The 22,157-nt window shown below is 42.9% G+C and overlaps 1 protein-coding gene and 1 pseudogene across 1 annotated transcript; one reads left to right on the top strand and one right to left on the bottom strand.

Annotated features, from left to right (window-relative positions):
• LOC111968249 (serine/threonine-protein phosphatase CPPED1-like) overlaps positions 1-982 on the bottom strand; it is a 28,590-nt pseudogene extending 27,608 nt beyond the window's left edge.
• Positions 983-6,670: 5,688 nt separating this feature from the next.
• LOC111968248 (protein shisa-9A-like) lies at positions 6,671-14,449 on the top strand. The gene is made up of 2 exons (XM_023993794.2): positions 6,671-7,533; positions 14,329-14,449. Exons 1-2 carry the CDS (start codon positions 7,016-7,018, stop codon positions 14,447-14,449), a joined length of 639 nt encoding a protein of 212 aa, XP_023849562.1. The 5' UTR covers positions 6,671-7,015.
• The last annotated feature ends 7,708 nt before the right edge of the window (positions 14,450-22,157 follow it).

Here is a 22,157-nt window from a genome sequence, read left to right as displayed (position 1 = left end):
ACGCAACTTTGTGCGGATGCGCTGAGCGAGCACCACTTCAAACATAAATCGGAGAGATTTCTCAGGTGGCAGATGGTATGTTCAAACAATCCTAATCATGTTTCAACATGAAGCACTGAGGGCCTTTTTAATAAAAAAAAAAAGAAAAAGGAATGAAATATGGAACTTATGTGGAATTGTCAGTGAAGAGAAAAACCTATTAATTCCACCATCAGTTTGAGGTGCTGAAAAACTAACACGGTTTGTAGAGATGTGATGGTGCAATCAGCAAAGCTGTCAGAGGAAGAGATTAGTCTGCGAATCTGATTAGTCTGAACACTCAAATGCCTCAGTCTGTAAGCTTGGCCAGAAATAGGACTATTCAGCCCAGTCCGTTCACTGGTCAAAGGTCAAATGTCTAAGGTAGATAGGGTCTTCATTAGTTACCACAGCTACAAAGTCATTATTAATGCTAAACCTAACTTTAACCACACTTCTAACCTTATGCCTAAACTTAAAAAGCAATTATTTGTTTTTATACATTTTTATGATATAGCCGATATACACCGAACAAAAATATAAACACAACATGTAAAGTGTTGGTCCCATGTTTCATGAGCTGAAAAAAAAGATCCCAGAAATGTTTAATATGCACAAAAAGCTTATTCTCTCAAATAAAATGCTCAAATTTGTTTACATCCCTGTTAGYGTTGGCATATCAAGAAGCTGATTAAACAGCATGATCATTACACAGGTGCACCTTGTGCTGGGGACAATCAAAGGCCACTCTAATGTGCAGTTTTGTCACACAATGCCACAGAGTTCTCAAATTTCGAGTGAGTGTGCAATTGGCAAGCTGACTGCAAGAATGTCCACCAGAGCTGTTGCCAGAGAATTTAATGTTAATTTCTCTACCAATGTCGTAATAGACCGCAGACCACGTGTATGGTGTCTTGAGGGCGAGCGGTTTGCTGATGTCAACGTTGTGAACAGAGTGCCCCATGGTGGCGGTGGGGTTAAGGTATGGTCAGGCATAAGCTACGGGCAATGAACACAATTGCATTTTATTGATGGCAATTTGAATGCACATGAGATACCGTAATGAGATCCTGAGGCCCATTGTCTTGCCATTCATCTGCCGCCATCCCCTRATGTTTGAGAATGATAATGCACGGCTCCCTTTTGCAAGGATCTGTACACATTTCCTGGAAGCTGAAKATMTTCCAGMTCTTCCATTGGCCTGCATACTCACCAGACATGTCACCCATTGAGCGTGTTTGGGAAGCTCTGTGGCAACTTGTTTCGACAGCGTATTCCAGTTCCCGCAAATATAGAGCAACTTTGCACAGCCATTGAAGAGGACTGGGAAACATTCCACAAGCCACAATAAACCACCTGATAAACTCTATGTGAAAGAGATGTGTCGCGCTGCATGAGACAAATGGTGGTCACACCAGTAACTGACTTTTTTCTGATCTGCGCCCCTACCTTTATTTATAGATATCTGTGACCAACAGATGCATAGCTGTGTTCCCAGTCATGTGAAATCCATAGATTAGGGCCTAATGAATTTATTTCAATTGACTGATTTCCTTATAAGGACTGTAACTCAGTAAAATCTTTGAAATTGTTGCACGTTGCGTTTATATTTTTGTTCAGTATATATTTTTACTTTGTGTCTGTGGCAACTAGTGAGAACCGATAGACAGTGAGCGGGTTCGATTAATCCTGCCTGGGCACACGTGTAGCCATGTTTTGCATCGGCTGAAAGTTGATTTTAATTTGGAACCMGGCTGCTTCCCGGGCGTGAGCCAGGTGCCCCGCTTTGTCCGACAGCGACGTCTGCTCAAAACAAAAGTTACTTAATTAAGCACGTGTTGTAATTAGTAGGATTCTGTGTTTTTACATMAAAAAGTGATTGCTTTTGATTAAAACCCTTTATCTGCCTTCCCAATGAAAACTAGTTTGAAAATTCTAAATGTATTTGATAGAAAAGAGTAGATGTATATTTAAGCAATAAGGCCAGAGGAGGTGTGCTATATGGACAATATACCACGGCTAAGAACAGCCCGTGGCCATATATCACAAACCCCAGAAGTGCCTTATTTCTATGATAAACTGCTGACTAATGTAATTAGAGCAGTAAAAATAAAGGTTTTATCATACCCATGGTATACTGTCTGATATACCATGGTTGTTAGCCAATCAGCATTCAGTGCTCGAACCAGACAGTTTATAATTCTGGACAATGCACCATGCTGCCTTGTTGACAACATGACCGAGCGGTGCAGATTACTGTTCGATTTGAGACGGGCAGTCCTCCTTCCCCACTTTCGCCCAATGATGTGACAAGCCATTGCCCGGTTCAGCCCGGGCCAGCATAAAATAACTCCCACCCTAACTGACTTCCTATCACACCATGACCAACCAATCCTAAAATAGGCCTATTTAAAGTTAAAATCCTAAGTTGCTACAGCCATTTTTGGACTTATCAATTAATGATATATACCCATTGAATCTTGAAGAATTTTACTTATAAACGCCTCATAAGCTTAGTTCAACCCATACCCCATACCCCATCAGAACCCCAAATATAAGCTTATTTTTCTTTAATGTTTCTAAACAATGTAAATTTAAACAAACACTGCATAGCCTCAAAACATGTTTATACATGTGATATCATGGATGGTCAGTACTTGCATCCATAGCTCTGTCTATGAATTTGAGAGTGGTTACATTTCTCCAGCCCTTCCCTTAGCTTTTTAACAAAACAGGGGTGGGGATGTTTTCTTATTGTTTCAATTAAGGATTCTAGCTTAAAAAATATGATTTGAAGGTATTCATAATTTGTTAAGTATTCCATACAACACCACATGTAATATGCCATTGGTTTTGGGCAGAGACCCGTTTTGGGGTTATGATAAGGTAGCTAAACGGCAARAATGCAACTCACATTTACAGCTATAGGCATTTGTAAATCATAATCTTCAAAATCAAGGGGTATATTTCAGCAAAACTAAATTGCAAAACAAATGGATGTTAGCTAGCCTACTATATGGACGGCTAGTTAGTTAGCTTGCTAGCTAGTTGGCTAGATTTAGGTAGCTACCTTCAGTCAGTCTTGATGTTGTTCTTTTTTTGTCAATGTACAGTGAGGTATTTGTGAATCACAAACAAGGCGAAAGTCACTATCTGGCCAAGTAGCATAACAACAATGTCCGAACCCCTGCCTAGTTTTACAATTTCTACAACAACCCCCGGCCTTGTTGCTGACGAAACTCAGAGGGAGACTTCCAGAGAGTGACAATACACTCGTGAATTTAATTATGTAATTCATATGAATTAATAAAACGAGCATGAAATTCATATTTGTGATTCAGCCATAGACTCGTCGCTCGTGTTGAATCGACTACATCATCTAACTATTAACTTTGCTTTGCTGCATAACTTTTCTGTAGCAGCCCTTGTGACTGACTGACTGCATCTGGGAGCTGTACCTTGACTTTCTCTCTCTCTCTCTCTCTCTCTCTCTCTCTCTCTCTCTCTCTCTCTCTCTCTCTCTCTCTCTATATATATATATATATATATATATATATATAAACTCAGGAAAAAAAGAAACGTCCCCCTTTTCAGAAGCCTGTCTTTCAAAGATAATTCGTAAAAATCCAAATAACTTCACAGATCTTCATTGTGAAGGGTTTAAACACTGTTTCCCATGCTTGTTCAATGAACCATAAACAATTAATGAACATGCACCTGTGGAACGGTCGTTAAGACACTAACAGCTTACAGATGGTAGGCAATTAAGGTCACAGTTAGGAAAACTTAGGACACTAAAGAGGCCTTTCTACTGACTGAAAAACATCAAAAGAAAGATGCCCAGGGTCCCTGCTCATTTGCGTGAACGTACCTTAGGCATGCTGCAAGGAGGCATGAGGACTGCAGATGTGGCCAGGGCAATAAATCCGAACATCACACCTGCGGGACAGGTACAGGAGTGCAACAACAACTGCCCGAGTTACACCAGGAACGCACAATCCTTCCATCAGTGCTCAGACTGTCCGCAATAGGCTGAGAGAGGCTGGACTGAGGGCTTGCAGGCCTGTTGTAAGGCAGGTCCTCACCAGACATTACCTGCAACAATGTCACCTATGGGCACAAACCCACCGTCGCTGGACCAGACAGGACTGGCAAAAAGTGCTCTTCACTGACGAGTCGTGGTTTTGTCTCACCATGGGTGATGGTCGGATTCGCCTTTATCGTCAAAGGAATGAGCGTTACACCGAGGCCTGTACTCTGGAGTGGGATCGATTTGGAGGTGGATGGTCCGTCATGGTCTGGGGCGGTGTGTCATAGCATCATTGGACTGAGCTTGTTGTCATTGCCGGCAATCTCAATGCTGTGTGTTACAGGGAAGACATCCTCCTCCCTCATGTGGTACCCTTCCTGCAGGCTCATCCTGACATGACCGTCCAGCATGACAATGCCACCAGCCCTACTGCTCGTTCTGTGTGTGATTTCCTGCAAGACAGGAATGTCAGTGTTCTACCATGGCCAGCGAAGAGCCCGGATCTCAATCCCATTGACCACGTATGGGACCTGTTGGATCGGAGGGTAAGGGCTAGGGCCATTCACCTCAGAAAGGTCCGGGAACTTGCAGGTGCTTTGGTGGAAGAGTGGGGTAACATATCACAGCAAGAACTAGCAAATCTGGTGCAGCCCATGAGGAGGAGATGCACTGCAGTACTTAATGCAGCTGGTGGCCACACCAGATACTGACTGTTACTTTTTATTTTAACCCCCCCCCTTTGTTCAGGAACACATTATTCCATTTCTGTTAGTCACATGTCTGTGGAACTTGCTCAGTTTATGTCTCAGTTGTTGAATGTTGTTATGTTCATACAAATATTTACACATGTTAAGTTTGCTGAAAATAAACGCAGTTGACAGTGAGAGGACATTTCTTTTTTTGCTGAGTTTATATACCCACTACCGTTCAAAAGTTTGGGGTCACTTAGAAATGTCCTTGTTTTCCATAAAAACATACTTGAAATTAGTTGTAAATATAGTCAAGACATTGACAAGGTTATAAATAATGATTTTAATATAAATAATAATTGTATCCAAACTTTGTGCTCGTCAAAGAATCCTCCATTTGCAGCAATTACAGCCTTGCAGACCTTTGGCTTTCTAGTTGTCAATTTGTTGAGGTAATCTGAAGAGATTTCATCCCATTCTTCCTGAAGCACCTCCCACAAGTGTAGACATTGTTAATGTTGTAAATGACTATTGAACCTGGAAATGGGAGATTTTTTATGGAATATCTACATAGGCGTACAGAGGCCCATTATCAGCAACCATCACTCCTGTGTTCCAATGGCACGTTGTGTTAGCTAATCCAAGTTTATAATTTTAAAAGGCTAATTGATCATTAGAAAACCCTTTTGCAATTATGTTAGCATAGTATCTGGAGCATCAGCATGTGTGGGTTCGATTGCAGGCTCAAAATGGCCAGAAACAAAGAACTTTCTTTGGAAACTTGCCAGTCTATTCTTGTTCTGAGAAATGAAGGCTATTCCATGTGAGAAATTGCCAAGAAACTGAAGATCTCGTACAATGCTGTGTACTACTCATTACAGCGCAAACTGGCTCTAACCAGAATAGAAAGAGGAGTGGGAGACCCCGGTGCACAACTGAGCAAGAGGACAAGTATATTAGTGTCTAGTTTGAGAAACAGACGCCTCACAAGTCCTCAACTGGCAGCTTCATTAAATTGTACCCGCAAAACACCAGTCTCAACATCAACAGTGAAGAGGCGACTCCAGGATGCTGGCCTTCTAGGCAAAGTTCCTCTGTCCAGTGTCTGTGATCTTTTGCCCATCTTAATCTTTATTTTTATTGGCCAGTCTGAGAGATTGCTTTTTCTCTGCAACTCTGCCTAGAAGGCCAGCATCCCGGAGTACCCTCTTCACTGTCACTGTTGATGTTGAGACTGGTGTTTTGCAGGTCCAGACACAGTATTTTGATGAGGTGAGCTTTTTGAACAGGTGAAAGGCAGCGAGTAGAATATGATAGCATATGGGAAATATGAATTGTATATAAGGGAAATCATTCCTAAAGGAAATCAATCCACAGAACTCTATAATCCAACGTTTGTGAGGCATAACAAATATAATTTTGTGATGAATAGAGAAACGTCTCTGTGTATGATGTCACTGTGCATGGAAAGAGACGAGTGTTTGTGTGGACTCTTAGTCAGGCCAGTGTATAAAAGCATTAGTCTTCGAGTGTAAAAAATAAATACATACGTGTAGCCTATGCAACTCAGGCTGGCAAAACAACCCCCCTATAACCCTCTAATCTCATTTGGAAGTTACCATAACGGAAATGTCTGCATCCCGTGACCATATTTTGTCCGTGCGCAAATTATAAGAAGGAAACAACTGATTTGCTAGGCAGCACAACTCGATCCACAATTCGTAATGCGCGTTTTGGGCTGTCACAGACTCACAGATATGTTTAACAATACAGTGATCTCTCTTTCTTCTTCGGAATTCCTCCTTACCTTCTCTCCTCCTATCTTTTTGCGCACCATGCTCTCCCACCTCAGCTCTTATTCGTTCACTCCCGCTCAAAACATTTGTGCAGTTAGTTCTAGCTCCATCGACTCCTGTGTGTGAGAGCGCGCTGATGGATGTGAGAAGTGAAGTAGCCTAGATTTGATAACATCATGGAATTATTTTTCTAAGAACACCTGTAGAGAGATTGTGCACTGGGGAAATATTCTAAGAAGGACAATACCCATATAAATGCAACGTTTTATTTGGGAAAAAATAACAACAAATGGTTCTCTTTACCTTCATGGATGTCGAGGACATTAGTGAAAACGTTCACCAACACTGATGGCAGTGTTCTGCAATTTGCATGTATGTTTTTGGACTTTTCATAATACCAAGACCGTACGCTCTTCTTCTTCTTCGAGTGTCTTCTGAAATGCGCTAGAGGAGCTGAAAGGAAGGGGGAGAAGGACAACACAATGAGGGGGAAATACTTTCTGCTCGGTTACTTGTTGGTCAAAGTTATGGCGCTGGTCTGCAAGGCGGATGGAGAACCAGGACGACTGGATGGCTTTGTCATGATGACGACGTCCAACGGATCTAGGGAGGACGAGGGCGCAGGCTTCTCAGAGCCCCCACACACAGAGGACCGGTGCCGGGGGTACTATGATGTGATGGGCCAGTGGGACCCGCCGTTCGTTTGCAAAACGGGCGATTATCTGTATTGCTGCGGCACCTGTGGCTTTCGGTTCTGCTGCTCCTACAAGACCTCGCGGCTGGATCAGAGCACCTGTAAAAACTACGACACTCCGGTGTGGATGATGACAGGTCAAACCCCGTTTAAGAAAAACGACCTCCGGCACGACCCCACCAAAGATAAAACTAATTTAATCGTGTATATAATCTGTGGAGTAGTCGCTATCATGGCACTTGTTGGGATATTCACCAAACTCGGCCTGGAAAAGGCGCACCGACCTCAGAGAGAGAATATGGCTAGGTGGGTTTCTGGGGTTCTGCTGCTGTTGAGCGCGCCGCGAGCTCCTTTCATGCGCTTGTTTTCAAGGAGCTCGCTTGGTGCGCACATATAGGCTAGAGCGCGCGCCACAATAATATGAAAGCTTGAGTTCTAGACTCGTGCTTGCCAGTTTTATATTGGTAAACGACTCTATTGTAATAGCCTTGTCACTGATAGTAGGAAGGATCCAATCTAAATGTGGTTCTTGTTTAAAATTATAATAAGAAATCCCCCCTATAAATTACTTTTACGCGAACAATAAGACCTCTTCGATGGACAGAAAGTAGCTGTCATCGACAGTTTATCAATTGGACTAGATTGCATAATGTCATCAGACACTTGGCTCACCTGTGTGGGTTGCTTGCCTGCTTCACTCGCAGAGAGCACGGGGGCGTGTGTCTCTTGCAGTTGTGAGCGAGGCCACAATGCCCCCCACAACATGCGCATGCTATGCCTTTATTTGGAGATAACAATGGACCAATTATTGTCCTATTAGTTTTCATCATCATGTCTTATTTATTCTTAGAATTTAATATTTTCGAATTAATGTGGAACCGGTTAAAATTAACTAGTCAAATTAACTTATTCATTTGAAAATGTTTAATTTTGCTTTCTCTTGAACTCCCTGCCCTGTGCCTGGTCTCATAGACTAGACATATCATAGTAAATGTAAATCTGAGACACTAAAATTAGCATGATATGTTATGTTTGGTATGGTTACATAAGACAGATGGTTACGTGGTTGGTCAGGGTAGTCTAGCAACTGAAAGGTTGCAATTTCGAATCTCATCACAGAAAACTTTAGCATTTTAGCTAATTAGCAACTTTTCAACGACTTACTTATTTTTTCCTAATTTGCAACTACTTAGCATGTTAGCTAACCCTTCCCCTAACAGTAACCCTTTTAGCTAACCCTTCCCCCAACCCTAACCCTAACCTTAACCCTTCTAGCTAACCCTTTAACCTTCCTCCTAAACTTAACCCTAACCCTAATCCCTAGCCTAGCCACCTAACCACCTAGCTATTATTCGTAACATATCATACGTTTTGAAAATTCGTAACATATTGTGCGTTTTGCTAATTCATAACATATAATACGAATTGTAATTCGTAACATATACAAAATGGGTGATGGACATCCACAAATGAATACATAATTTTCGAAACATAGCATATCACACTAAATGGATTGTCTCAGATTTCCTTACAGAATAATACGAAATGCTCTGAGACCAGGTTGCAGCGCAGCAGTGTTTAGCATGAAATCAAGCATTAGGCGCAATTCTTCATTCTCTCTCTCTCTCTCTCTCTCTCTCTCTCTCTCTCTCTCTCTCTCTCTCTCTCTCTCTCTTCTCTCTCTCTCTCTCACTCATACACACACAGGGCTGTCCAAAGCGTGTTACAGGTCGGCAGTCCAGGTGAGCAGTTCCAGGGGGAGGACACCTTTGCATGCACGCACAGCACTATGACACAAAGGGCCAACAACCTCCGTAAGTTTCACAGTTTTGGCCCTTATAAGCAGAGGTTTTGGTGGTGATGGTTGTGGACAGCTTTGTGTGGATGTATCTGCCCCAAACAGATAATAGCAAACGTAATGTGGCAGGTTGCATTGTTGCATATTGTATTTGTTTTCAAGTGTGGCATTCATGTTATAATCTTAGATGGAGTCATGTGGAGGGAAACCAACTGCCTTATGCTTAGAAATCCATGGTAATTCACAGTTTTATTTTGTCCTATGCCTACATGATTCAACGATCAAAATGTGTAGAGAGACAGAGAGAGAGAGAGAGAGAGAGAGAGGAGAGAGAAGAGAGAGAGAGAGAGAGAGGAGAGAGAGAGAGGAGGAGGAGAGAGAGAGAGAGAGAGAGGAGGAGAGGAGAGAGAGAGGAGAGAGGAGAGAGAGAGAGAGAGAAGAGAGAGAGAGATAGAGAGAGAGAGAGAGAGAGAGAGAGGAGAGAGAGACAGACGAGAGAGAGAGAGAGAGAGAGAGAGAGAGAGGAGAGAGAGAAGAGAAGAGAGAGACAGAGAGACAGAGAGACAGAGAGACAGAGAGAGAGACAGAGGAGAGACAGATCGAGAGAGAGAGAGAGAGAGAGAGAGCGGTGTGAATGGCATCTATTTCTGTTGCATCATGTGGGCAGCACAGTTATGGGCTTTGTGTAAACAACTCAGAAACACAGAAGAGGCTTAATCTGGAGTATTTCATACTCATTCCATACTGCTGTACCAAGAGATTCTGATTCCAGTATGATTACATCACCACCTTTTGGGGCTGGATGTGTTTCATCCTAAAAATTGAAAAATTATTAAAACACAAAGCAAGCGGCACATCTAAGCCCCCTTCTACTTGAAAGGATGTATTTTGAGACGTACTGACTGAAACTGAGAGTGTAGCTGACAGTGCTGTTGTCAATGGGATTTGTCCTATTTTCTTGATACTATCAAACACAATCTGACTGACACACCTTATCATCCGGTGTGACTGTACTGGACTCCTAACAGCTCTCCTTCGAATCATTTTAAGGTAGTGTCCTTTGTCTCTAATGTCTTCTGGGGTGCTGGTGTCATCTGTCATCAATTATATCTATAAATAACGGTCACTGATGTTTCGAAGAGGCAGATGTACCAGGTCTACCTCAAAATAAATAAAGGTTAAATATATATAGATAGAAGTACCAAACATGGGGAGGCATGTGTGGAAATCTTAAACGAGGCTCTAGTCTAAAGCCAGGCTCTCTGAAGTATGCATATTAATATATGTCTTCTGCTGCTGTGAGGGACCACAAAAATAGGATAATATCACCTGGGAGGCCTGGCTGGTGAAATAGTGATTATTATTGATGTGGAACCCTGCTCCACTCTTTAGTCTGGGGTCTTGTGGGTAATCATGTGGAGTGTTATTAACCCCTATGATCTGATTAGATCCCCAGAGAGGCTTCATATGGGTTTAGATGTCTCGACCAGCCGGGAGACGGATTTATCATAGAGAGAGGGATGGATGAAGGGAGTTCAACTGTGTACGTGTCTTGTTGATCACACTCTATTTTTAGAGTAGACCATCTATTGATTATAGCTTATGGCCAGATTACCTTATTACTGACATTATCAGTAGATCCCCATCTTAGCTGTCCTCACCCAGCTTTGGAGAAGAATGACGAGGGCAGTTTGTATGGCTGATAGTCATAACAATGCCTCTTTCAGCAGGCCAATGGTGGATAACAGCTTGGGATGAGCTACTTTCTCCCCCAAGCATTTTCTTCAAGCACCTCTGAGTATTAGCTAAGGACAAGACTAGAGCAAGTGTTTTGTTCCTTACGTTGCTTTGTTTTGCCATCATATGGGATGTAATGTGTAAAAACCCTTTATCATGTATCGCACATGTGAGACATGTCTCACACACCACATCAATGAGTAATACGTCAGATCTCTCCATGTTATGTTAGACCCCATGAGGACTGGGGCCTCTGCTCTGTACCCCTCTACATATGAAAAATTAACAGTTTAATCTTGGTGGCTCCACGGCCATGAACCAAGCAGCCCTCCCAAGCCTTGCTGGGCTGGTGATAACACTTTCATGTCATCTCAAAACGGGATACTTTTTAAAAATTCTTAAAGAGCTCAAAATCCCATGTCTCCGAGCCTTCAGCATCAAAGCACAAAGTGAGAAATGGAGTGAGAGACGGAGACAGAAATAAAGAGGCAGCGAGACACAGAGAAGGAGAAGGGGAAATGGAGTGAGAGACGGAGACAGAAATAAAGAGGCAGCGAGACACAGAGAAGGAGAAGGGGAAATGGGGAGAGAGAATGAAAGAGAAGGAGAGAGAGAGAAAGGGAGAGAGGACAACATGTCAAGACTGTCGGAGAGGATCAGTTCAATGTCAACAGTCAAATATCTTTAGAGTGACAAAGTTGACAAACTGCAGGCAGAATGTAACCTCGTTTACATCTGTGAAGGGAAATGTGTCATACAAACGATATAAGGTCACCGCTGCTTCTGGTAGATTTGTCCCACCTCAACCTAAACTCATGAGGTGGGACATTGAGAAAAATAGAAGATAGAAATGGTACTCTGAAAAAAATGAAATATTGTGACATGAGAGCCCCAGGACGAGAGCAGGGTAGGCTTTCCATCCGTGAGCTGACTGAGAGTGATCTGTATTTACAACTCACGTTCACAAAGGTAATTACCTGCCCAGCAGTTCTAATCTTCCCTTAAACATCTCCAGATATGAAGTATGAAATTGCTAATAAGTAATTGCTTGGAGATTACAAAGCATGAAGAAAGGCTCTGTCTCCAAAATACTCTCCACTCTTGGATTTCTCTAACCTCATCTACTGTTTATTAATTATGCTGAAATGTACCACCTGCAGCTATAGTGTGTGTGTGTGTGTGTGTGTGTGTGTGTGTGTGTGTGTGGGTGTGTGTGTGTGGGTGTGTGTGTGTGTGTGTGTGTGTGTGTGTTAGTGTGTGTTAGTGTGCAAGTGGGGGTGTGAGTGTGTCTAAAATGTAACACTACTGCTGGGTTTATCAGATCACACAGTTCTGTTGAGAGATACAACTTTACCCTGACCTCTAAGTCACCCATCACCTAAGACTCCAGACTCTTTCATCCTGAATCCTACACAGACATGCATCCAGGGAAGCAGCTACAGACAGAAAGCAAAGGAAAAGAAAGAAAATTGACATTTTCCAATCAAGGTACAGGAAGCTAAGAATAAAAAAATATTCAGCAATTCTAGGGAGGACAAAAATAGTTATTTATTTTTGGCAAAAAACATAACAATAAAGAAACAATGTGAAACATTTGAAATGTTTTTTTTTTACTATGCTCATTATTTAACAATTTTATTTGTATTTACAGATGGCATACAAGTTTGTTATTAAGGCACATGAACGTTTGCATGTTCGAGAAGGCATTTCTGCCCCCCCCCCCCAAAAAAACGTTCAAATGCTTCTCCTGTGAAGTAGTAATGAGCGACATACGCCTAGTTTCTTGAAACAGGTCACAAGTGTATACCTTGAACTTCCATTGTGTTTTTTTTAATCCATTGTCCTCCTAAAAGTTGCAGAATGTTTTTTAATCTACAGACAGACCCAGGTCCAGACGTGCTCCTCCCGGGCCTCGTTCCCGTGCCCTTGCTCAGACTAATTACACTAATATGGGTCCCCTCAGCAGCACCGGAGATCCATTAGGCTGTGTTCATTAGGGCTGTGGGCCTCCCAGCCTCCTCAGACGGCTCTGATCGACCAGACACAGTAATCAGCTCAGAGTCATACACATGGGGAGGCTGGGACTCACTGCTCTTTGGAAGAAGTAGAGTAGAAAACATAGAAAAAGGGATTATTTAACCATCTAAGGATTTTTTTCATGGAGGGAAGTTCCCCTGTATGTCCTAATTGTCCTCTATCTGACTGATTACTGGACTTGGTCTTAATGTATGACTCTGTTCCTATGTACTGTATAATCTGCCATCTTGTTGTCATGGTGTAATAACAAAAGAAGCTGTAAGGAGGCTGAATATCTCAGGGTGTAATCAGCGGACTGGCCTCTGTCCTTGTACGACCCTGGGGAATATTAATCAGTTCATTTACAGCCAGAGACTCAAATAAAAATGTTGACAGATAATTACGTGTGTGTGTGTGGCTTCTGCATGTGTGCGTGTTTGGCTTGTGCGTGCGTGAGTGGGTGTGTGGATTGGGTCTGAGGAGGGCTAAGTGGATAAGAGTCTGTCATGTCTTCAAGGGAGCGACTCATCAGACATTTGTATTACTACACCCATCTACATCAATATCAATAAAAAGATGAGCATTCCTCCTTTCTATGTTTGAACAGTCGGGAATCCTTTGGATTGTAATTAAATGCTACAGTGAGTATATCTTATTACACAGTTTAATTCATTTGAATTAAGATCTTCACAAATATTAGGATTATGTGTTTTAATCTGCAAAAGGAAAATCTTTTTCCAGATGTCCTTTGATTTTAAATGTCTTAAGTTTTAATGTAATGTAATGTAATACCCCAAGGAAATTAGGGCGGAAAATTGTTATTGATTGAGGCTCAGATTATGATGCATATGGAATACATCGATGTAGCTCCTACTGAGGAGAAAAAAAAGATGCTCAAATGTCTGTTTTGCTCCTCTGGGGTCCAAACAATTGGGGATCCTAATAAAATACAAATAGTGAAGGGAGGCAAATCTGAGAGAGACATTCTAGCACTATTTAGCTTCTGTATGTGGCTACACAGTAGTATTTAGCTTGCCGAACATGTGGCTGAGTTAGTACTAGTCTCCCTAGCATGTGGCTGTGCTACACAGTGAGAAATCCCCTTAATGTCTTGCATCATATTTTCAGTGAGAAAATTCCATTTGAATTTCCATTCATTACATTTACATTGTGTTGATGAACGCCTCTGTATGTAGGTTTGCATTGCAAAATTGTATTGTGAAGAAAGACTATACAGAGTTTTCATGTTGGTTCTAAGCTCTGACGCTACAGAACATACTGGCACTTCTGGTTCAATCTCTGTACATGGACTGAGACGTTTGGCTCACTTGCTCACTCAATCAATCACACACACACACTCACTCACTCACTCTCTCACTCTCTCATTAACTCACATACACTCAAACTCTCCCTCCCTCATGATTTGCCCTGGGGGCAGGCAGCAGATTCTTTTGGCTAACTGACTAACGCCACCAGCGATGTCATATTACTGGCAGGGGGACCACCCACTGAGGGCAAATTTTGTGATGCACCACCTCCCTCTCTCTTAGGGCACGGCTCTATGGAGAGTTGGCCCCTTCTCCCCCGCCTAGAGATTCTCTGGCAGCAGCTCTCTGTATGCCTCCTGGGCTCTGGCCCAGCCCGGGAAACAGGGACATGTGGTGGCAGTGAGAAGTGCGTCACGGAGCTGGGCACATTCACAGGTCTACTGCTGATCTTATCTATTTAGGATTGGTGGTTACACACACTGAATCCTGCTGCTTTCTGGGTTTTGGTTTTGACAGACTTTGATCTGTAATTAGCTTGCAATTGATTTGGGAAACATTATCAGGTATCAAATCAAACTTTATTTCTCACATGCGCTGAATACAACAAGTGTAGACTTTACCGTGAAATGCTTACTTACAAGCCCTTAACCAACAGTGCAGTTCAAGAAGAGTTAAGAAAATATTTACCAAGTAGACTAAAATAAAAAATATGGGCTTTCCTCTGACACCGCCTATTATATAGGTCCTGGATGGCAGGAAGCTTGGCCCCAGTGATGTACTGGGCCGTTCGCACTACCCTCTGTAGCGCCTTACGGTCAGATGCCAAGCTGTTGCCATACCAGGCGGTGATGCAACCGGTCAGGATGCTCTCGATGGTGCAGCTGTAGAACTTGGGGCCCATGCCAAGTCTTTTCAGTCTCCTGAAGGGGAAAAGGTTTTGTCATGCCCTCTTCACGACTGTCTTGGTATGTTTGGACCATGATAGTTTGTTGGTGATCCCCAGGTATGTAGGGATTATAAAGGCTTCATGAAGGTTTCATAAAGCATTTGTAAGTTATACTCTACTTTGTTTGAAGTGTGACCTTTTTGATTGATGTTTTTAATTAACTAGTAGTTTCTTTCATCAGTCATGTATGACGATAATACCTGCCACCCATGGCTAATCGATCAATCAAAGGTATTTATAAATCCCTTTTTACATCAGCAGATCTCACAATGTGCTATACAGAAACCCAGCCTAAATTCCCCAAACAGCAAGCAATGCAGATGTAAAAGCACAGTGGCTAGGAAAAACTCGCTAGAAAGGCAGGAACCTAGGAAGAAACCTAGAGAGGAACCAGGCTCTGAGGGGTGGAGATTATAAGAGTACATGGCCATTAAGGCCAGATTGTTCTTCAAGATGTTCCAACATTCATAGATGACCAGTAGGGTCAAATAATAAGTACAGTGGTTGTAGAGGGTGCAACAGGTCAGTGCCTCAGGAGTAAATGTCAGCTGGCTTTTCATAGCCGAGCATTCAGAGGTCGAGACAGCAGGTGCGATAGTGAGAGAGAGTCGAAAACAGCAGGTCCAGGACAAGGTAGCATGTCCGGTGAAACAGGTCAGGGTTCCATAGCTGTAGGCAGAACAGTTGAAACTGGAGCAGCAGCACGCCCAGGTGGAATGGGGGCAGCCAGGGGTCATCAGGCCAGGTAGTCTTGAGGCATGATCCTAGGGCTCAGGTCCTCCGGGAGTGACGGGAGAGAGAGAGAATTAAAGGGAGCATACTTAAATTCACACAGGACACCAGATAAGACAGGAGAATTACACCAGATATAACAGACTGACCCTATCCGCCCCATCACATAGACTACTGCAGCATAGATACTGGAGGCTGAGACAGGGGTGGGTCGGGGGACACTGTGGCCCCGTCCGACGATACCCCCGGAAAGGGCCAACCAGGAAGGATATAACCCCACCCACTTTGCCAAAGCACAGCCCTCACACCACTAGAGGGATATCAACAGACCACCAATGTACTACACTGAGACAAGGCTGGCTATAGCTCCTGGAAGATCTCTTRCACTGCACAAGCCAGAGGGGGCACAAAACTGGACAGGAAGATCCTAGGGACAGCTTGGAAGAGCACTAGTAAGCCAGTGACTCAGCCCACGTAATAGAGTCAGAGGCAGAGAATCCCAGTGGAGAGAGGAGAGCCGGCCAGGCAGAGACAGCAAGGCCCTGCCGTTCACCTTCGCACCCCTGGGCCAGACTACATTCAATCATAGGACCTACTGAAGAGATGAGTCTTCAGTAATGCCTTAAAGGTCGAGACCGAGTCTGCGTCTCTCACATGGATAGGCAGACCATTCCATATATGAGAAAGTCCTGCCTCCAGCTGTTTCCTTAGAAATTCTAGAGTCAATAAGTAGGCCTGCGTCTTGTGACCATAGATTACGTGTAGGTATGTACGGGAGGACCAAATCTGAGAGATAGGTAGGAGCAAACCCATGTAACGCTTTGTAGGTTAGCAGTAAAACCTTGAAATCAGCCCTAGCCTTAAAAGCAAGCCAGTGTAGAGAGGCTAGCACTGGAGTAATATCATCACATTTTTGGGTTCTTGTCAAGATTCTAGCAGCCGTGTTTAGCACTAACTGACGTTTATTTAGTGCTTTATCCGGGTAAACGGAGAGTAGAACATTACAGTAGTCTAATCTAGATGTGACAAAATCATGGATTAGCTTTTCTGTATCATTTTTGGACAAAAAGTTTCCGATTTTTGCAATGTTACGAAGATCCTTGATATATTCTTGATATATTCTTGATATGTTCGTCAAAAGAGAGATCAGGGTCCAGAGTAACGCCGAGGTCATTCACAGTTTTAGTTGAGATGACTGTACAACCATCAAGATTAATTGTCAGATCCAACAGAAGATTTCTTTGTTTCTTGGGACCTAGAACTAGTATCTCTGTTTTGTCTGTTTAAAAGTAAAACATTTGCCACCATCCACTTCCTTATGTTTGAAACACAGGCTTCCGGGGTAGGCAATTTTGGGGCTTCACCATGTTTTATCGGAATGTACAGCTGTGTGTCGTGAGCATAGCGCTTAAAGTTGGCATTGTGTTTCCCAAATTACATCACCAAGAGGTAGAATATATAGTGAAAACAATAGTGGTCCTAAAACAGAACCTTGAGGAACGCCAAAACGTACAATTGATTTGTCAGAGGAAACCATCCACAGAGACGGACTGATATCTTTCCGAGAGATAAGATCTAAACCAGGCAAGAACTTGTCTATGTAGACCAATTTGGCGTTCTAATCTCTCAAAAATAATGTGGTGATCGATGATGTCAAAAGCAGCTGTCACAGTTCCAAAAGTGGTGATTGAAGGAGTCAGMCGCAGAGAGCAGGATAGTTCAGAAGGACGTGGATTTAATATTCCAAAAATAACAGCGAGACGGTTACGCCACACACACAAAGGCGCGTCAAGTCCCAGTCCAAAACAAACAGGACTAAATGTAATCGGAACAGACACCACAAGAAATAACGAAACACCACAAACAGAAAAACAAGCCCGCACAAAAGTCGGCGGGCCAACTGGGTTTAAATAGCCCACAATAAACCTAAACACAAAACAGGTGCAACAAATCAGACAAAACTAAATGAAACAGAAAAGGGGATCGGTGGCAGCTAGTAGGCCGGAGACGACGACCGCCGAGCGCCGCCCGAACGGGAAGAGGCACCATCTTCGGCGGGATTCGTGACAGCAGCACTAAGGTCTAAGAAGGACATATGCAGAGCCTTGGTCTGACGCGATTAAAAAGTAATTTACCACCTTCACGAGTGCAGTCTCAGTGCTATGAGGGGTCTAAAACCAGACAGAAGCTTTTTATATACATTATTTGTCTTCAGGAGAGCAGTGAGTTGCTGCTCAACAGCTTTTTCTAAACATTTTTGAGAGGAATGGGAGATTCGATATAGGCCGATAGTTTTTTTTACATTTTCCGGGTCAAGGTTAGGCTTTTTCAAGAGATGCTTTATTACTGCCACTTTTAGTGAGTTTGGTACACATCCGGTGGATAGGGAGACATTTATTACGTTCAACATAGGAGAGCCAAGCACAGGAATTAGCTCTTTTAGTAGTTTAGTTGGAATAGGGTCCAGTATGCAGCTTGAGGGTTTAGAGGCCATGACTATTTTCATGAATGTGTCAAGAGATACAGGATTAAAAAACTTGAGTGTCTCCATTGATCCTAGGACCTGGCAGTTCTGTGCAGACTCAGGACAACTGAGCTTTGGAGAAATACGCAGGTTCAAAGAGGAATCCGTAATTTGTTTTCTAATGATCATGATCTTTTCATTTAAGAGGTTCATGAATTCATCACTGCTGAAGTGAAAGCAATCCTCTTTTGTTGAATGTTGCTTTTTAGTTAGCTTTGCGACAGTGTCAAAACTACATTTGGGATTGCTCTTATTCTCCTCAGTTAGGTTGGAAAAATAGGATGATTGAACAGCAGTGAGGGCTCTTCGATATTGCATGGTACTGTCTTTCCAAGCTAGTCGGAAGATTTCCAGTTTGGTGGAGCGCCATTACCATGACAAGCCTCGGGTATTTTCTGTATACCAGGGAGCAAATTTCTTGTGACAAATGTTTTTTGTTTTTAGGGGTGCGACTMCATCTAGGGTATCACGCAAGTTTACATTTATATCCTCAGTTAGGTGGTTTACCGATTTTTATTCTCTGACATCCTTGGAGGGAGTCTAGAAATGCATCTAGGAATCTTTGGGCTGTCCGAGAATTTATAGCATGGCTTTTGATGATCCTTTGTTGGGGTCTGAGCAGATTATTTGTTTGCGATTGCAAATGTAATAAAATGATGGTCCGATAGTCCAGGATTATGTGGAAAAACATTTAGATCCACGGGAGAAAACGTCCTCTCACTGTCAACTGTGTTTATTTTAACCTCTTGAAGCTAGGGGGCAGAATTTRTATGTTTGGAAAAATAACATTCCCATTGTAAGCTGCCTATTTCTCAGGTCCAGATGCTAGAATATGCATATAATTGACAGAGTGGGATAGAAAACACTCTAAAGTTCCCAAAACTGTCAAAATATTGTCTGTCAGTATAACAGAACTGATTTTGCAGGCGAAAACCTGAGGAAATCCAACCCGGAAGTGACTCTTATTTTGAAAAAACACTGTTCCATTGCCTGCCTTTCGTCCATTTAAAGGGACATCAACCAGATTCCCTTTCCTGTGGCTTCCTCAGGGTGTGAGCAGTCTTTAGACATAGTTTCAAGCTTTTATTCTGAAAAATMAGCGAGATTTATCAAATCGCGTCAGTGGATGGCCGATGTCCTTCCATTAGTTCATGCGCGCAACACTGGTAGCTAGACATTTTCTTTCTCTCCAGTATTGAATAGTTTACAGTCRGGTTGAAATATTATCGATTGTTTATGTTAAAAACAACCTGAGGAWTGATTAWTAAAAACGTTTGACATGTTTCTACYAACTTTACGGATACTATTGGAATTTTCGTCAAGCCTTGATGACCTGCCTAAGGCTGTGGAATACTGAACATAACGCGCCAAACAAATGGAGTTTTTTTGCTATAAAAATAATCTTTATCGAACAAAAGGAACATTTATTGTGTAACTGGGAGTCTCGTGAGTGCAAACATCCGAAGATCATCAGAGGTAAGCGATTAATTTTATTGCTTTTCTGACTTTTGTGACCAATCTACATTGCTGCTAGGTGTTCTTAATGTTTTGTCTAGTGATCGATAAACTCACACAAACGCTTGGATTGCTTTCGCTGTAAAGCATAAAATCTGACACGACAGGTGGATTAACAACAAGCTAAGCTGTGCTTTGCTATATTGCACTTGTGATTTCATGAATATAAATATTTTTTGCAATTTGTATTTTATTTGGCGCTCTGCAATTCAGCGGTTGTTTACGAAAATGATCCCGCTAAAGGGATCCGTGCGTCAAGAAGTTTAAGCAAACTAACAGTGTGGAATATTTGTTGAACATAACAAGATTCAACAACTGAGACATAAACTGAACAAGTTCCACAGACATGTGACTAACAGAATGGAATAGTGTTCCTGAACAAAGGGGGGGGTCAAAATCAAAAGTGACAGTCAGTATCTAGTTGTGCCACCAGCTGCATTAAGTACTGCAGTGCATCTCCTCCTCATGGACTGCACCAGATTTGCCAGTTCTTGCTGTGGATGTTACCCCACTCTTCCACCAAGGCACCTGCAATTCACACGCGGACATTTCTGAGGGGAATTGCCCTAGCCCTCACCCTCCGATCCAACAGGTCCCAGATGTGCTCAATGGGATTGAGATCCGGGCTCTTCGCTGGCCATGGTAGAACACTGACATTCCTGTCTTGCAGAATCACGCACAGAACGAGCAGTATGGCTGGTGGCATTGTCATGCAGAGGGTCATGTCAGGATGAGCCTGCAAGAAGGGTACCACATGAGGGAGGAGGTGTCTTCCCTGTACCGCACAGCGTTGAGATTGCCTGCAATGAACAACAAGCTCAGTCCAATGCTGCCTGTGACACACCACCCCAGACCACGACGGACCCTCCACCTTCAAATCGATCCCGCTCCAGAGTACAGGCCTCGGTGTAACGCTCATTCCTTCGATGATAAACACGAATCCGACCACCACCCCTGGTYAGACAAAACCACGACTCGTCAMTGAAGAGCACTTTTTGCCAGTCCTGTCTGGTCCAGCGACGGTGYGTTTGTGCCTGCCTTACAACAGGCCTACAAGGCCTCAGTCCAGCGTCTCTCAGCCTATTGCGAACAGTCTGAGCACTGATGGAGGGATTSTGCGTTCCTGGTGTAACTCGGGCAGTTGTTMTTCCCATCCTGTACCTGTCCCGCAGGTGGGATGTTCTGGATGTACCGATCCTGTGCAGGTGTTGTTACACGTGGTCTGRCATTGCGAGGACGATCAGTTGTCCGTCCTGTCTCCCTGTAGCGCTGTCTTAGGCGTCTCACAGTAAGGACTTATTTTATTGCCCTGGCCACATCTGCTGTCCTCATGCCTCCTTGTAGCATGCCTAAGGCACGTTCACACAGATGAGCAGGGACCCTGGGCATTTTTCTTTTGGTGTTTTTCAGAGTCAGTAGAAAGGCCTCTTTAGTGTCCTAAGTTTTCATAACTGTGACCTTAATTGTCTACCGTCTGTAAGCTGTTAGTGRCTTAACGACCGTTCCACAGGTGCATGTTCATTAATTGTTTATGGTTCATTGAACAAGCATGGGAAACAGTGTTTAAACCCTTTACAATGAAGATCTGTGAAGTAATTTGGATTTTTAATTACTTCACAGACAGGGTCCTGAAAATATAGGCCTATGGGCTAGGCTACATGAGGTGTGTGACTATGATATGACTATGATTTGACCAAGTTGACAAAAAAAAAGACATTGTTTCTTATTCTGGGCATCATTCACAAGTGATTGGCTAATTGTCACCCATCACACTATTCTTGATTTAATCTTGTGTTTACATATACTCAATAATATATGTGACATTTGTTTTGATTTAGAATCTACCATTATCATGCACCTGTATCAAAACAGGGGCAGAGGAAAAAATTKATGTCATCTATGCACATACAATAGCGAATGGAGGGCTCTTTTCCCCGTGGTTTATTTTCATTCCAGCCAGGTAGGGTATTCTCCTTTAGTAAATATAAGCAATGTGCTTAATATTAGGAAAGTTGAGAAATAAATATAGTAGGCCCAGCCTATAGAAAGCTGATGGGATCCTATTTTTATTACCGGCCATCACTCGGTTTTCTCCCGCAATTGCATAGCCTATAGAAATGTTGCTCAACATGAGCTCATGGGCTCTCATGAAGTGTTTGATTAGATTTTTAAAGACATTTGCATTGATGTCAGAGTGACTAGAGGGACAATAGAGTGCTGAGTACCAGGCATTTAGCAAGTTTGGTAGGCTACTAATGACCTGCAGCAGCATCAGAGCTTGGAGAATCCTAATTACCGGGACTAAACGGTCATGTGGAATTTGACTGCCTTCATGACTGGTGACCGCCGGTAATACGGTCACCGCAACAGCCCTAGGCGTGACCACCATTTGCC

This window comes from Salvelinus sp. IW2-2015, linkage group LG8 (genome assembly GCF_002910315.2).
Source record: "Salvelinus sp. IW2-2015 linkage group LG8, ASM291031v2, whole genome shotgun sequence".
Classification (NCBI taxonomy): Eukaryota; Metazoa; Chordata; class Actinopteri; order Salmoniformes; family Salmonidae; genus Salvelinus; species Salvelinus sp. IW2-2015.
Note: the sequence above shows the minus strand (reverse complement) of the source record. Positions and strands in the feature narration are given on the sequence as shown.

Coding starts and splice junctions, on each gene's coding strand:
- LOC111968248 (XM_023993794.2), top strand. CDS start 7,016: ATGAGGGGGAAATACTTTCTGCTCGGTTACTTGTTGGTCAAAGTTATG. Junction 7,534..14,328: donor CAGAGAGAGAATATGGCTAG/GTGGGTTTCTGG, acceptor CCTCTCTCTTAG/GGCACGGCTCTATGGAGAGT.